Source organism: Bactrocera latifrons, unplaced genomic scaffold, assembly GCF_001853355.1.
Source record: "Bactrocera latifrons isolate USDA-ARS-PBARC rearing strain unplaced genomic scaffold, ASM185335v1 scaffold_494, whole genome shotgun sequence".
Lineage (NCBI taxonomy): Eukaryota > Metazoa > Arthropoda > Insecta > Diptera > Tephritidae > Bactrocera > Bactrocera latifrons.
The window spans coordinates 9,444-27,735 of record NW_017537150.1 but is presented as its reverse complement, the minus strand read 5'-3'; the positions used below and the strand labels follow the sequence as shown (position 1 = coordinate 27,735).

The window sequence follows — 18,292 nt, the reverse complement described above, 5'->3', positions numbered from 1 at the left end:
TTGCTCACAATTGGAAAGCTTGTTGAGGTAGTGAGATTGGCGGCTGCAGCACAATTAGGGCCCAGAACGAAATTGGCAGGTGCAGCAGACGATTTTAAATTATTCGCGCACGACATTATAACATACGTTAAATGTAGTGCGCGATGAGGGTGGATTAAATTTTTTAAGATGTTAATAAAAATGCGAGACATTTTTTGCAATTAACTGAAATAACATTTAATACCGAATTTAAGAGTTATTCAATGTTGAATAAAGGTTAAATATAATGTTAAATAAAGCGTTAATTAAAAAATTTAGTCTCAACTGCACCCTCTGAACGTTATCGACGGTATGATCGTTTTTCCTCTTGTCTACTTTGCTAAATAGACTAATTGCCCCCGGTTTCAAAATTGGACCAATCAGAATGCTCCACGTCAGTTCATGCGTAAGCAAGTAGGACTTAGAATAATTGCTCCCGCTTTGCTTAGTAGACCAATCACAGCGCGCCATGTCAATTCACACGTAAGCAAGTAGGACTTACGAGGATTACGTGAGTCATGCTGCCAGATCGTTCGTAACAGGAAGTTTGAATCTCTCGAATAATCGGACCAATTCAGAGGCGAAATGCTTAGCTATTTCTCTATTTCTAATTGGGCCATTTGGGTTGTTTCTACAATTAATATTCACGTGCGTATAGGAGCCTGAGAGCATTTTCATGTCGGCCCATAATTTCTTGGGATTTGTTAACGGAGTGATAGCTTCGGAAAGTTTTTGTAAGCAAGTCCTCTTAGCTTCTTTAATATTTCTCCGAAATACTGCATTGGATTTTTTGTATTTTATTAGATTATCAATAGAGCGAGTTCTTTTGGAAATTAACCATAGTAATTGTTTTTCTTCTCTAAGTTTAGATAACTCCGTAAACCAGTAAGGCACATGATTTTTGAAGATTTGTTTACCCGTTTTGGGGATAGATTTGTGAGCAGAAGTTTTGATTATTTTGGTAATCGTAGCTGTTTCTTTATTTATATTATCCTCTATGGGACTTGCAGCAGACAAATTTTCGCAGAGTTGTTGAAATTTGGACCAATTAGACTTGGTGTCGTTTCTGATGGGTAATGCCATACTTCATAAAATATTTGTCGAACACTTCATTTTCGCGCCCATTGTCAGTTTCGAGGACTTTTACATATTTCCACCTTTGCTTTGAATTTTACAAATTCATCGTAAGCTACTGCTTTTATTGTAGAACAGTCATCCACAAACGTTAATAAATAGTGGGAACCAGAAAAAGAGTTAACATTTGATGGACTTCATTTTTGATAGTTGCATTAACATTCTTATGTTTACCAGCTAGAGAAAATTGAACATCGCCAGTGCATTCAACAATTTGTTATTGTAAGCGAAAATGTCTCTCTTCTTTATCGCGCATTTCCTGTTTTCATGCTTTCGTTGCTTTTCACCTTATTACGAGACCAGCTGCAGTCGACATACCAGTCTTCGCTGTTGTTGGCATAAAGATGAAACAAACAGAGCTTTACTTTTTTGTTTTGGCTTCCTGTCTTTCGCTGTTTTCTTACGATGATTTTTGCTTGTGTGTCCTAGTTGCTTACACGAATGACATCGAACTTGCGAAAATGTTTTTGCCGTTGACTAAAAGGCAACTCAATATAAGTAATGCGGTTAGATTAGATTAATCCTTAATCACAAAGACTCACATAGCCGCAGTATATTGATAAAGCCCAAGAGCCTTAAGATTGCGTCTACATAGTAAAAACTTATGCCTGAAAAATGCTCGGAAAACTTCCCATAGGTATGAAGGGCTTAGTGCGWGGTCCTGCGATAACTGTACCGATTCCCTCTGACGTTTTCGAGCCGTCAGTGTACCACTTAATCGTAACATTCCTCAGCAGCAGCTCGAGAGTGGAATCGTTCCACTCATCTTTGCTGACAAGGGTAATCTTGAACTTTTTTGTGAAGTTAACTTTTTTGGTAATGCTGTCCCTCGGGAGAAAGCCAATGGTATAGTGCCACTTATCTTTTTCATCAGTTCCCAGTGTAAGGCTCCTGAGGCAGGTTGATGTACAACTCAACCCCACTACACACCCTTTTGCCAAGTTTAAACCTCTCGAATGTCGTTCGCGTAACATTAGCAGCGGATCCCATTGTCAATTGGCTATGCTATAAAGTCGTCCACAACAAGACTCCATTGCAGGGGGTAAAGCACTCCCCTTTGTGGTCAGCCCCTTGTTGTGCAAAGACGAATCCTTATAACTCCTACTGTGGTTTCAGGTATTCTGGTGCGCAGTACGGTCTCTATTCATCTGTGAACCGGTGCTGCCATATTCTTTTTCTCCAGTGCCCTGACTATGCTCTTGTGAGACGTGTTGTCAAAAGCACCTTCGATGTCCAGGAAAGAGCAAAGAATCACTTCTCCTCCTTCCAGCGTACTCTCTATCTCCGAGGTTAGCTAGTACAGAGCAGTATAGGTTGATATGCCTTCTCTGTAAGCATACTGAGCAGATTGCAGGAGTGCAATTTTCAGCGCCTTCGATCTTAGTTCATGATCTTACTTTTTAGTAAGAAGGAAGTTAGACTAATTAGCATCAAGGATTTAGGCAATGAATAGTCCTTCCTTCCTACTTTAGATATGAAGATCACATTCGCCTGTTGTAAAAGTGCTGAAAAGATGCCGTCTACTCCCAGAGGTTGGAATTTCTCAAACAAAGCCATAGCCCACTTGATCGAATCCGCAGTAAATAATTGCTTTGCGATTATCCAATATGAGAAAGATGGCTTGTGTTCGACTATGGGTGGACAGTGGTCTTCCCTAATTGTTTCCGGAAAGTGCGGCCGCAGAGGTGACTCAGCTTTACCTTCACGCTTTTCGTCTACGTCCTGTAGATCGCTAGTACGTTGTCAGTCTTGCCCCTAACCAGTGCCCTATGCAGCCTAGCTGCCTCTGGTGAGGAGGTGACAATTTCACAGAATCTCCTAAAGCTTGTCCGCTTTATAGACCTAATCTCTTTGTTATATAAGGTTAGGTTGCCACTATATTCCTCCCAGAACCCCCTACGTTTCGCTTTGTTAAACACCCTCCGTAACTTCTTCTTAAGATCTGAGAGATTGCTTGACCACCAGGCACAGTTGCGCCTGTTTGTGGTCGCCTTTAAGGGACATCTGAAGTGGCTCTGCTGCTCTCTAGTCTTGTATCCGTAATACTAATATCTAATCACTACTTTCCATATCCCCGTCTGGGAAGGAGTTCCTGACCTCTTCTTTTGGAGCGAACCTGATTCTGTGATCCAACAAGATGGGCTCCGTTGAAACCATCCATTGTGAGACCATTCCGTTCACATTCTTATTGCTCATGAGGATGTCAAATACTTCTATCCTACTTATTTTGACGAAGGTGTGTTTACACCCCATATTTTCTATAGCTAAATTACTACTAATTATGTATTCTAAAAAAGACTCACCTCGTGAGTCTCAGCCTCTGCACCTGCCTGCACCGCAACTAGCTCGTGTGTCAGGAAGTCTGAAACACAAAAGATGTCAATGTTGTTCCTGACAACTACACAATTTCTGGGTCTCTCACTAGAGAGATCCCAGATTACCTCGTTGAAATCCGTCACAGTTGTAGCCTGTTCAGCCATGCTGTCACTGGGTTACGTGGCAACCTCATCCGCAAGCATCTTCTCTGCTACTCTGCTCCTGGAGCCCTCAAGTCCACCAAGCTGAACCTTTATTAGAAGGGGAAGCTGGCTTTACAAACGTATTTGTACGTTTCGTCGTGGATACAAATATTTAGTCTCAATCCGTTGATCTCGACTTTGCTGCAGACTACCCTCCAGGCCAACGTGCTGAGGTCCAAGTTCTGATTTGTAATTAGACCGAGATCAAACTCGTACGGAATGCCTGCGCACCTAGGGAGATACTTCGTCATGCTCTGAATATTTAACTTTTTCTGATCCAAATAAAATTACAACTAGCCTAATCCAAGGAACTTGTAATGTTCGTGATAAAAAGGATTTTGATTTTATACGCGGTAATATAATACTTASTTTAGGGTAATTTTGACTAATAGTAAAATCCTATGTAATAAAGTATACAGCTATGACAGAGATTGCATTCATTATTTGACAATGGTTTAGCGGTCATAATTTTTAGACCAAATTATGACCGCTAAAATAACTACTCTCGGTTTTGAAGTTGTACTTAATAGTTTATATTATTACAAATTGTAATAAAACAGCAAGAGGTAAATACGCTAATTAAAAAAAAATAATAATTATAATCTTTATAAAAACGGCACAAACCAAGGAAATATTGCTAATATAGTCAAATGTTCCAGTAAAATTATGTACAATGCTATTAAAAATGCTAAGAATGATCCATTATGTTAATTCAAAGGATGATAGGAAAAACTACGCAAAACAACCCCCCACGAGGGTAAATTAATTGTTAGAAAATGAAAAGCTGATCCTTACAAATCCTCACGCGAGTTAATTATTCTTGTTGGTTGATGAATAAAAAAATATATAATTGTTACATCCAGAGGGATCGTGTCATTTATAGTATAAAGGTTGGTATCCAGCTCTCAAGTAATTCCTCAAGAAAAAATAATGTATTTATATTCTTCAAGTAATTTTGACGGCTGGTTACGCATTGTGACTGATCCACAATAGAAGAGCAAGAGTGAATAAACGAAAGAAAATAAACTTTGTGCGTAATATGTATGCATGTATGTGTATTGTAACCCTAATAGTGTGTGGATACTGGTATGCGTGTGTGAGTGTATGGGTATACAGTTTGGGGATTTCGTTAGAAGACTAAGTTCCTCATCATTGCATCAGCCATTGATTGTGCTGTGATTGGTTGTCTGCATGTTGTCACTTGAAGAAGTACCGCTTTAGCAGGGCGACAGCGTGGCGTCACTATCGTCGAGTGTGGTAGTCTGTATGTCGCTTCTTCAAGAAGTACCGTTTTAGCGGGACGACAGCGTGGCGTCACTGTCGTCGAGTGAGGTTCGGTGGCAAGCACAAAAGGAAGAAAACAACGTAGGGCCAGTCGTGTTTAAAACTTGATATAGTGAAGACGTATTTAAGACTTGAGCGAAGTCGTGTTTAAGACTTGATATAGTGAAGTAGTATTGAGGACTTAATATTGTAAAGTATGAAGTGTGAAACCGAAACTTGCTACGCTCTAACAATGTCTAACGAAGACATTGGTATTCCGACATCAGAAGTGGAATCTGCCTCAAGCATTGGATGCATTGGCGTACTACGATGGAGTTACAGAAGAAAAATTTAATTAAACTTGTGCGGGCAATAAAAGCCACGGTACCTGATGCAGGGCAAAGCAAATCTGTGTATCTGCCCAAATTCAATCCAGACAAAGCAGGCGCCAACGCTTCATCGTGGTGTACCACTGCTGAAGTAATCTTAGAAGAAAATGTATTGAGAGGCAGTGCGTTGGTTGTTGCTTTGAGTTCAGCAATGGAGCGAAGTGTGCTCCGCTGCTATTATTTGGCTTGAATTTAAAGAATTGTTTATACAACGCTTTGACACTAGAGGAACATCTGCCGCCATGTTTCTTAATATGATATCAAATCGACCGACTGATAGCGAAAGTCTGGCAATCCATGCAAGTTGCATGGTTAACGAACTAACAACGAAATGGCGTCAAATGGAAACTGAAGAGATTGCTGTATCTGTGACTCTTGTGTTGTTGGCAAGGTTCGATAGCCGATTGCAGCGTTTAAGTTTCACATCAAATATTCGAACCAGAGGCGATTTACAGTCCGAATTAAAAGCGTTCACTTTCTATACGAGGAAAAGTGGTGTTATGGAGCAAAAGTCCGAAATTTATTCTAAACGGCAAAAACAATCATCAATAGAGCGTAACTTTTGCGGAAAATTGGGCCATAAAAAGTTTGAATGCAGATTAAGAAAACAACAGAATCACTTTGCGACCGACAAAACACGACATGACAAACACGATGGTCACCGTGAAAAATCAAATTTAATTTGCTAAACGTGCGGAGAATCGGGTCACATATCTACCCAATGTACAATGAAGGAAGTTGATAAGAACAAGGTATTCAACCGAGAAAAGCAAGTGGAACAGTGTAGCGTTGCAGTACGTAAAGGATGCCTGAACCACATAGACCAAATTTTTGAAATCATCTTTAATTCTGGATCGGAATGTTCGTTAATGAAAGAAAAGCTAAGTATAAAATTTTTTGGTAACAGATTCAATAACATTGTTATGCTAAAAGGTATACGCATTAATGGAATACGTAGTACTGTACAAATATTAAGTAACGTTAAAATTGACCATAATTGAAATGAAATTTTGTTTTATGTAATAGGCGATGATGATATGCAAAATGTCATTGTCATTGGCCGTGAAATACTTAATCAGAGTTTTAATATTGTTATTTCATCAAACCAATTTAAAATTTCAAGAACCAAAATTGTTAATTTATGTACTGTCAGCGAGCCAGCCGATATTAATACTGAGCTTGAGGGATAAGACAAAATATAACTACATTCATTGTTAGCAAAGTACTCAAATTCATTTATAACTGGTATCCCATGTACTAAAGTCAGAATTGGTGAAATGAAAATTAGAATAATTGATCCAACAAAAACTGTACAAAGGAGGCCATATCGTTTAAGTCCATGTGAGCGAGATTTAGCTCGAGAAAAATTAATGATTTACTGAAATGCAATATAACACAATACAACAGCTGGGGGGGTGAGAAATTCCAAGTCAGGGTGATGGTACTAGGTCAGTATTGTAAAACCCTCAAAGGGTTTGGCGTTCATATGTGTCGGYTTTTTTTTATGACCTTTTAAATTATTTCCTTATTTCCCATGGTTTTCCATCTTAGCAAATTAATTTTTTCCAATCAGGGGTACTAAACAATATTTTGATTGATATATATGATGGCAGGCAATCAAAGAAGTAATAGAAAGCTTGTTGGAAAAGCATCGTTCTAACAACTACGATGTTTCTGTCGCAAAGATGTTGAGAGCATTCTCGGAATTTTTTACTATTAAGTACACGGCGTTTGTAACGCCAGATGGCCAATACGAATTTTTATCTATGCCATTTGCGTTCAGAAACGCACCTTCGGTTTGCCAACGATTGATAATGCAGGCACTAGGGGATCTAGCAAATTCCTTTGTTATCGTCTATATGGACAATATCATGATAGTTGCCCCAACAAAATGTGAGGCGTTCGAAAGACTACAGATTGTTCTAAATTTTTTAAAAGAGGCTCGGTTTTCGTTCAACCTAACAAAGTGCTCTTTTCTGAAAACATCGGTTCAATATTTGGGTTATAATGTAAGTGCTGGTGAGATTCGTCCAAACCCACAGGAAATTGTAGCGTTGCCTGCCTCCACAGTCAATCACTTCACTCAGACAATTTATTGGGTTAGCGTCTTATTTCCGACAGTTTATTAAGGGATTTTCACAATTAATGAAACCGTTATACTTCTTAACTGCAGACAAAAATAAATTTATTTGGAAAACAGAACGAATTTATACGGAAAAAGGTCAATGCAATTCTTACAGAAAAACCAGTTCTTTTTATCTTTGACCCARTTTATCCAATCGAATTGCCTACAGACGCAAGTTGTACTGGCTACGGTGCAATTTTATTACATAGAATTAATAACAAACCTCAAGTAATAGAATACTATAGCAAAACTACTTCACCCGTAGAATCAAGATATCACTCGTATGAATTGGGAACCTCAGCTGTTGTAAACTCCATTAAACATTTTCGACATTATTTGTTGGGCAGGAACTTTATTGTTTATACTGACTGCAMCTCACTAAAAGCGTCAAAAAATAAACAAGATTTAACCCCCAGACCACAACGTTGGTGGGCTTATTCGCAGTCATTCACATTCGATATTCAGTATAGAGAAAGGAAAAGAATGGCACATGTTGACTTTTTATCGAGAAATCCTCCTTTAACAAGGTCTACTTCGGCCACAAAATTATTCAATGAGAAAAGAGTAAATTTAGCATTTTTAGCTTATTGCCAAACAGCGTCGAGATTCGGACATAGTCGAAATTGTAAAAAAATTAAAAGAGTTTTCTCTGCCTGAAGATATTGCGAAAGCCTATGAACTTCTTCATTCATCGGAAAATACAGAGAAATGGCAGAACACGTTGTTTACCAGTGGTGCCACGAGCTTTCAGATAGGCTGTTATATACCAAGTTCATGAGTCAATCATGCATTTAGGTTTTGATAAGACATTGGATAAAACTTACGACTTATTGGTTTGACAATATGTCAAAATACGTTAAAAAATTTGTTGACAACTGCATCACTTGCAAAATGTCAAAATCCACCTCAGGGAAAATACAGGCTGAATTGCATCCAATACCAAAAGTCACTACTCCTTGGCATACAATCCACATATAACAAGAAAATGAAGTCGCAAAAGTGACCAGAAGGAGTATGTTATTGTTCAGGTAGACACGTTTACCAAATATAGTTAAATTAGACAGTGAGAGTTGCATAAAAGCCGTTCAATCCGCTATTTCATTGTTTGGAGTACCAAACCGAATAATAGCTGATCAGGGAAGGTGTTTTACAGGCGCAAAATTCAGTCCATTCTGTTCAGATCAGTAAATAAGCTTGCATTTAATAGCGACTAGTGCAAGTCGAGCTAATGCTTAAGAGGAGCGAACCATGAGCACGTTAAAAATATGCCAACGGTGAAGGTGCAGTTGGCAATCAATTGTACAACCAACCCATTACGAAAGCAAGTCCTTTAGAAATGTTGTTGGGAAAGATAGCACGCCCATTAGGATTACTTCCACCTAGTGACATAGAAAATGTTGTTGACCTGCCAAACGTAAGAGCGCAAGCTGCAARGAATTGTGTTGGCCACCGCAGTTTATGACAAAAAACGATTTGATAAAAATAAGGCAAAAATAGTTTGATACAAAGTTGTAGATTTTGTGTTACTTAAAAGTGAAGAAAGACATCAGACCAAGTTGACACTTTTGAAAGAGACAGTAATAAAGAAAGTTGAAAGTTCAAAGAGACCATACAGTTGCCTTAAGGGCTTTTAATGATGTTTGTAATAATAATGTGGGCACAAGTGCAAAACAGTTGCTTTGATCATGGTGTGTGACGCATTGGGTATTATAATGTCAAACCTGTGTGGTTAATAATAATATAAAAATGAGCTGTGTTAAGGAAAAAGATTTTATATTAGTTAAGAAGGAAACTGAAATATGAAGATGTAATTTGTCAATGGAAATTATAACTTTAGATGAAAAACTAGAAGTTACATTTGCATAAAATATTTTAAGTTAATTGAATAATACTCGTAACATAGCATTTTTGGTAGAATTGCACGGGGTCGTGTAATGGTCAGGATGGCCGTGTCGGCGCATCCTAATAGTGTGTGGATATTGGTATGCGTGTGTGAGTGTATGGGTATACAGTTTCGGGAATTTCGTTAGAAGACTAAGTTCCTCATCATTGCATCAGCCGTTGATAGTGCTGTGATTGGTTGTCTGCGTGTTGTCACTTGAAGAAGTACCGTTTTAGCGGGGCGACAGCGTGGTTTCGCTGTTTCATTTATAATACACCCCCTCTGCTTTGGTTGTCACGACCACCTTTCCTGTGGAATTTTGTGGTTTGTATTTGTGACTCATGTGGGCTGGTTTCACATATGTATGTGGCATAACTAGAGCAGAGGCGTTCAAATGAAAGGAATTTGTTTGCAGAAAAAACTGCTAATGTTGAAAAATAATATTAAAGCATGTCTAGAATTCGCTCATAGTCACAGATAAAAAGATTAAAATTTTTGATTTGGTTCTGATTGAAAAACATTCGTACATCGAGAGAAAAACCGAGAAGTCAATCTAAGATATAACAAAAATATCGTAAAGCACGGTGAAGGAAATTTAAAGTTTGGGCTTCGGCGTAACAAAATTTTAAAATTGTAACGAGCTTTGAGCAGGAGTAGAGAAAGCAAAGAACTCTATTCCTTTGGTGAGATGCCAAAGTTTGATATATAGCTTGCCACGCAGATGTGAAGCTGTGGTTAAGAAAAACGGTTATTCCACAAATAATAAATAATTTCAAATTAAAAAACTTTGGTTGAAATTTTAAAAATATTTTGAATTAGGAAGCCGATAATGCACCCCTCCATAAGCTGATAGATAAGCAAACTAGAACAGTTCAGTTATTTGATTACTATGTGACACCGCTAAATGAGAGCTGCAGGAATGCATGCTCATACGGATGTGTAAGAAGAATGTGGTGAAAACGTCGTTTATGACGAATTCGGCAGTTTTGTAGGTTTGGAAACCTAGCGTTTCACTAGCAAACAGTTATTTTAATCGCCGCTAGCCGAATTTAAGTTTCTCAAATGATCTTAGCTTATTTGGACTTTTTAAATACCATTAAAAACTATACAACGACGAACACTTCATTCCACATGAATTAGTAATTTTTTTTTAAATTTAATTTCTTTATATGAAATAAAAAAATCAAAAAAGTTTTTTTATGTTAAATTGAAATGAATTTATTTTAATATGTATGAAAAAAACAAAATTCATTGTTTTGATTTTTTTGTGATGCTGATGGTTGTGTGTACCTTCAAACGGCAAGTAGAAGTAAGTAAGTAATAAGTGTATGTTTATATTCGGCTTCTTATTATTTATATTTTATTTGCTTTATAAACGATTCATTTTTTTTCTTATTTTTATAGCTTAACATTTGAACATTATAAAAATTAACGTATGCGTTCACCGTTGGAATTCTTATTAAGTTTGATCAGATTATGATTGTGTCTGAAAGTTGAACAAATTTGTATTTTTGATGCAAGAATGCATCGCATGCACATATTTTTTGTCTATTAAAATTCGTGACTGATAAAACCTACGCATTCTCCTGAGATGACATTTATAAAGCTAACTCAGTAAATGTCATTTAACTGTCACCCAACAAAGTTAACCGAACTCTCACAATATTTTTTAGAACAAGACTATCACTTTGAGATCAACAACAGTATTCTATTTCAGTGTAGTACTGTAGACATTTTTGTTTGGAGCACGACTTCACCAATGGCATCATTTTTTAGGCTATGAAAAGGGTGTTTTTGACACATGTGTTTTTCAAGAAGAAATAAAGGCTGATTTGTTTTGAGATTTCCTAATTTTATGTTTAAGAAAAACACAAAACATTTTGAAGGGGTAATGTTTATTATAATTCGAAAAAACATTGTATATCATTTATTTTTTGAAGATTACTTTTTCAAATGCTGGTTGCGACTACGTCTTAGGTGATCCATCCGTTGTGTCCGACTTTTGATAACTCGTTCGAGCATTTTAACTGGTAACTAGCTAACGACACGCCAAAGTCTGAATTGAAGCGGGAGTATCCTTAGACTTTACATTTTACATATTCCCACTGGAAAAATTTGTAACTGCATTGTAGCAGATCTTAGTGGCCAAACGGACTAAAATATTAAATTATTTGCTCACCGAAGTGTTCTCTCAACAAATCCATTGTTTGATGCGTGATGATGGCATTTAAGGCACTAAATAGTCTATTATTATTGTGCGATAATGGTCGCAATTAACGGTTACGGTTTCGCCGGCATTATTTTTTAAGAAATACGGACCGATGATACCACCGACCCACAAACAACACCAAATCGTTTTTTTTTCTAGATAAAATGGCAGTTCTTGAATCTCTTTGGGACCTCATCCTAAATGCCGCAATTTTGCTTGTTTATATACCCATTGGAAACTGGACTCGTACAAACTAAAATATAGCTATATGTATATATAGTACTCTTTCAATTTGAGATCTCGACGTAAAATCATGCGCAATGTCGTACGTCAGTCCGATACTACAGTCTTTGTGTAGACTCTCAGCTACGGCTGCTATATTTTCTTCACGGCGTGCTGGATGTGGTCTATTTGCTCGAATATTATCCAGTAATGAATTCTGGCTCTCAAGATTGGTGATAGTACGTTAATGAAATTCCAAACAATACTGAGCAAAAATAACAAGACAGAATGACAGGACTCATGCGTGATCTGTCAAAAAGGCTATTGAAAAAAGTACCTCTACTTACTTACTATAAACTTTAATGTAATGATAAGGGTTTGCTATAATTATTATATACCACTCCTTGCTGCAATTGAGAAATTATGTCATCAATAACGCTCTTAAGATTATTTTTCAAGGCGCCAATCGTTAAACAACTAAGTATATTTTGKAATATTTTATTTATCTGAGCTTGGCCATTTTGTTTCACTATCTTACCACCGTCTAAAGTAACCAAAAAAAAATTATTCTTCTTCTTGATTGGCGTAGACACCGCTTACGCGATTATAGCCGAGTTAACAAYAGCGCGCCAGTCGTTTCTTCTTTTCGCTACGTGGCGCCAATTAGATATBCMAAGTGAAGCCAGGTCCBTCTCCACTTGGTCCTTYCAACGGAGTGGAGGTCTTCCTCTTCCTCTGCTTCCCCCGGCGGGTACTGCGTCGAATAMTTTCAGAGCTGGAGYGTTTTYGTCCATYCGGRCAACATGACCTAGCCAGCGTAGCCGCTGTCTTTKAATTCGCTGAACTATGTCAATGTCGTCGTATATCTCGTACAGCTCATCGTTCCATCGAATGCGATATTCGCCGTGGYCAACGCGCAAAGGACCATAAATCTTTCGCAGAACTTTTCTCTCGAAAACTCGCAACGTCGACTCATCAGTTGTTGTCATCGTCTAAGCCTCTGCACCATATAATGACAAAAAAAATAAAAAAAATAAAAAAAAAATTAGACACAGAAAATGTGACAAAACAAAAGTGCATAGACTATAACCATGTTTATACGTTGATCCGATTTATTTTAATTTAATCAAAATAAGTCTGTATATTTTTTGATTTTATAGGAAAAACAAAAGGAGTTTATAACCACTATTTCCAAGGGAGCCGAAGCAGACCGGCTGTGTCCTATAGTAATTATTTGGCGATATGATCAAACTCACATAAAATACGAGTGGGTTAAGGGATCGGATCTTAACATGGATTTCAACCTATATGATTCTAATGAGCAATTTATAAACTTAACTAGACGTTACATTGACAACACCATCCAAAGACTCCTGAGGACAAGTGAAACATTCAGCTACGACACTTTTGTCAAAGTAAGTAAGACTGTTTTAATTCATATTTGTAGTACATGTGGTAAATAATCTACTAGCTTTAAAATGTGGCAGCCAACTTACAATGAATCAATAAAGTTAACATGCACCTAGTTCTATTCATTTACGACACGTTTATTTGTTTTAAAGTGAATATAATATTTTAAGTATTTTGTGTTGTTCTATATCTATTTCAAAATATGCATATTTAACATTAAATATAGCACATCAAAATATTTTTTTTTTACCCAAATGAAAAAAATAATACTAAAGCTTACAATGCGCCTAGTTCATATCAAAAAATGTACATACACTAAAGATTGTTTATATAAATCAAAAGTAATAGGTTTAGATGTATTTATTATTTTTTTACCTTTCTATTGATGCAAGTATTGTCGACGCTTTACGTCGAAGTGTTCTTAAATTGCCTGCTAATAGCGGCAAAATCAATTTCCAACAGAATAACGATTCAAGATACACATTGTATCTTATATAGTATATAAGGGTTGTTATAGAATTGAAAATAACTTCATATGCCCCGCAATCGCTAGACGTTAATGCTACTCAACATATCTGGAAGGTGTTGGAAAACATTAAAAGAATTGCTTTATCGACTTAGTGGGTGAAAATATCCGGAAAAAATGTAAAAAATACATTAAAAACTATTGTAATTACTTCTGATTTGTATAAGTAATCATTAGTGTACATAGTACACGTTTTTGATATGAATTAGGGGCATTTTAAGCTTTGGCGTTTATTTTTGTAAAAATAAATTTTGGTATGCTATATTTAAAGTTAAATATACATCTTTTAATATATGTATATATAAAAAACACAAAACATATTCATTTTAAAACAAACAAAAGTGTCATTGAATAATAGAACTAGACGTATGTAAACTTAATTAATTAACTGTACGTATTAAAAAGTCATATTTATGGATGCTGATATTTCAAAACGTACTTTATAAGCCATACGTAAATCCCATAAAACTAAAACATTATGACTTATTCATTATATCTTCTTTACTGGCATAGACACCGCTTACGCGGTTATAGCCGAATTAACAACAGCGCGCAAGTCGTTTCTTCTTTTCGCAATCTGGCGAAAATTTGAGACTAAAAGCGAAGTTAAGACCTTCTCCACCTGCCCGTTAAAATAGAATGGAGGTCAAGTGCTTCTTCCTGGAGATATTTCGTCTTCCCCTCGTTCTTGCTTCGCTGCCTTATCTATTCTGGAGAAAGCAGAACTAACGGCGCGGTTGTTAAAGCCAATGATATTAATATCATAAGCATACAACAGCAGCTGTACACTCTTATACTCGTAGAAGATTGTATCTGCTCGATTAAGTTCTGTAGCTCGATGTATTTTTGACCTATGGAATCGATCAGTGTGCAAACGTGCAAATCAGAGATAAAGAGAAGCCAAACTCCTCTCTCACTGGAAATGAGAGAACAATTGCTAAATGTCAAAACCTCCTGAACTTTGGCAGTTGATCGAGTTCAGGAGGTTTTGACGTTTAGCAATTGGAAACGAGCGATGGCCAGATTGAAATCTTACCAAAAAAACATGTAAACGAAAGGATTTGTTGCATCGTTCAAGACCACTTGTAAACAATGTAAAACAATGAAAAAATGTTTGATGCTTTTTAATTTGTGTACTGGAAAGTAAAAAGGATCTAGTGCAACTTAAAAGCTATACAGAAAGTAGGCATGTTTATTGTCCGATTTCACTCATTTTCACAAGGTGACATAGAAATATGCAAAGACGACATGTATCCAATTTTATCAAAATCGACCAGTCTAGTCCCGAGATAGGGGAATTCACCAAAAAGTGGACGGTGCTACTCCCATCGTCTAATTTTTACCCTGGCCCCCATAAAGCCTTGTCATACTATACCGCAGGCAAAGTTTTACGTCTCTGGCGCTTTTGGTTAATGATTTATCGCGCTTTTAGTAGCTTTTAACAGTATCGTTATATGGGAAGGGAAGGGGGTTTCATCCGATTTTACCCATTTTCACACTATCGGTAGAAGTTGTTATAATATTTTAGCTGGTTAACTTTGATTGTTGTAGCTTTACCAGTTTATGGGATATGTATATTAAATTTATTAGAGAGTAGGGCCACGCCTCCTTTAAAATTTTTTTTCCTGCAGATGCCCCTTGCTACCGCTATCCTCTGTGCGAAATTACTATTCTATATCTTAATTTAGTGCTTAGTTATAGCAGGTTATAACAGGTTTCCGGTTAATGGCGCTTTGTGAGTTTGGCAATGGTCCGATTACGCCCATCTGCGAACTCGTAATTTTTTTTTGTACCAAGGAACTCGCATACCAAGTTTCATCAATATACCTCATTTTTTCCTCAACGGACGGACGGACAGACAGACAGTCTCCCGGTTTTAAACTTTTCCCGTCATTCTGATCATTGATATACATATACATACATATGTATTTATATTAAGTTCCTAATGGGGTTTTTAACAAAATGGCGGTCAACAAAATTTCAGCCTTAAATTGTTTATACAAAAAAATATTTATCGGTGAGGAAAAATCTACGTTTAATTACTAAAAACTATATTTAAGAAGCTCGTGTTAAAATTTTAGACTAAGCCATTTTCGGGTAATGTTGGTCACCGACTTTGAAAACACCATTTTGTGAAAAACGCGTCTAAAGTTTGACATTGCATTTCCAAGCACTCTGAAACGACTTTTCAAATTTGCRGGTAACTTTGAAAATATTCACTGGAACGATATGAAATTTCCTGTGTGTATTCTTAAATATATAGTATCTGTCTCTTATACACATCTATAAACTAAAAATATATGTTAAAAATAAATTTTAAATAGGAAGGATAACTTAAATATATTTCTTTAACTTTGGACGAGATAGGTATTCAGATATTTTAATGATGTTTACAATAGACGTTGTTTTTAATAAATCAAGAGCTTTATTATTCTGAAATATACTGGTCCTTTTGAATTGAAGAAGGGGCATTCAGCCAGTAGTTGTGTTATAGTTAAGGAGGACGAACTACAATATAGACAGGATGAATTAAGGTTTCCATTTAATAAATGGGAATGCGTTAATGACGTATGACCAAGACGAAGRCKRACAAAGGCTTTTATATCTTGGCAACGGCCTGATGGCGGATAAGCAGGTTTTCTGCCCTATTGGTTGCAGATGGCGTAGTGGTGTTGCACATTCTTCCAAGCATTAAGTCTTATAACTCTTTGTTTTGAAGCGATGAAATGGATTATGTCGTTTTGTTTTTTTTGATGCAGACAATCAATGGCTGTTTTGCCGCCAATTTGGCGTTTTGATCGGCCCATTCATTTCCAGTAATAGCGGCGTGTCCAGGCATCCACATAATTTTTATGTTTATTTTCCCAATTAGTATGTTTCTAATTTGCGCAGTACATATTAATGTTTTTAAGTTAGAGTTTTGTACTAWGGATAGCGCATTATAGATGGCTGCTGCTTCTGCGGTGTATACTGAGCTGTAATTGGGCAGGAGTCCAGCTTTTAACGTATTTCCAACGTTATCAACAGTAGCAAAAGACGTGTAGAAGTCGGCCTTCGAAGCGTCAGTAAAAATGAGTTGCCAATCTATGTAGTATTGCACCATGAGCTCTTTGAACAAACTTTGATATACCCTGGATTTGGTATTATTTTTATGACGTTTTTGAAGATGTAGCTCGAACGGAGATTCTTTGAGTAGCCATTAYGGGGCAAAAGAAATAGACTTTTCCTCAGGTGTAGTTATACCTAGATCCTTGCTAATTTAATGCATTTAGAAACAGTGGAAGAAGTATTGGAGTTTGTATCGTCGGTCCATTTGGCTTTTACTATACCATACAGGGTGGCTGATGAATTCTGCTACATTAACAAACTCAAATAATTATTTTTTTTCAGTGTATGGAATTCATTTTTCTTTTATGCATGTTAAAGCTCATTCAATTTTATTAAATATAGTTTAATTAGTTTTAAAACTAATGGAATTTAAATGCCCCAATTTAAATTTTGTTTGTTTATGTTGCCGTTTAAATCGAAATGGGCCTCGTCATGACAAGACAGTTCAACATGTTTCCATCCTCTTCCACCATTTGAAGCGTCTTTTGGCAAAATACCAAGCGAAACGGCAAGTCTGCAGCGTTTAGTTTGTTGGCCATTTGAATTTTATATAGGAATAAGTCCAAATCTTTGTGCATAATTGACTGTAATGAGAATGCTTACACCCATTTGCGCAGATAAGCTTCTTGTCGAAACACGTGGATTGTTTTGTATGGTAGCAGCTACAGCAGCGATTGTTTCCTCCGTTCGAACTGAAGGGTTTCGATGATAAGGTCTTCTGTTGACTGTCCCATGCTCGGCAAAATTAACCAGATTCATTAAATAGAAAAAAAGTTATTTAATTTTCTTTTGGTAGCGGCTTTCGTCAGCCACCCTATATAAGGGCTTGTTACTACACAATAGTAGTTTTGGAATAAGCTTTTGCGAAGTATGTAAAACTCTTTCCTCGATGGATGGGAGTCCGGCTTCCGTTAATGTGAACTTTAYTRRTGATGTCTGGAATGCCCGAATACTTCTTCTAACGGCTGCATGATATGGTGCAAAGATTTGCTTTATGTTACTTTTGGCACAATTGCCGTAGATAGGGACACCATAATCAATTTTAGATAAAATTAAAGTTCTTGTAATATTGGTGAGAGAAGAAATGTGAATTAAACAATATTTTGATGATAGATACTTAATTATATTAGTTTGTCAAAAAAGTCTTGCGGTATTTTCGCTAGTTGGCACTGAGAGCGCGTAGTTCTAGTTTTATTCGTCACATCGAGTCATGCTATACCTTTTTGGAAAGCTCATTTCACGCGCTAACACGTGTTTGATTGATAGTAGCAGCCGTAGCATCGGTCAAGAGCAGTTTTTATGAAAAATTGAAAATTCAGCAAAAATACCGCAAGACTTCTTTGACAAGTCAATATTAAGCCTAGAAATTAGTTGCTTACGTAGATTTGTACAATGTTCCTTAAAAGTAAGTCTCTTATCAAATATTAAACCTAGGAATTTAAGACTAGTAGTATTTAGAATATTTACATTATTATAGTTAAGAAAGA

The 18,292-nt window shown here is 36.6% G+C and overlaps 1 protein-coding gene across 1 annotated transcript in view; it reads left to right on the top strand.

Moving 5' to 3' along the window:
- LOC108973621 (dnaJ homolog subfamily C member 16) overlaps nucleotides 1–13,176 on the top strand; it is a gene marked incomplete at both ends in the record, with an annotated part of 147,328 nt that extends 134,152 nt beyond the window's left edge. Inside the window, 1 exon segment of the mRNA XM_018940999.1 lies at nucleotides 12,922–13,176. Within this exon segment, the coding sequence (XP_018796544.1) occupies nucleotides 12,922–13,176 (255 nt within the window).
- Between the last annotated feature and the right edge of the window lie 5,116 nt (nucleotides 13,177–18,292).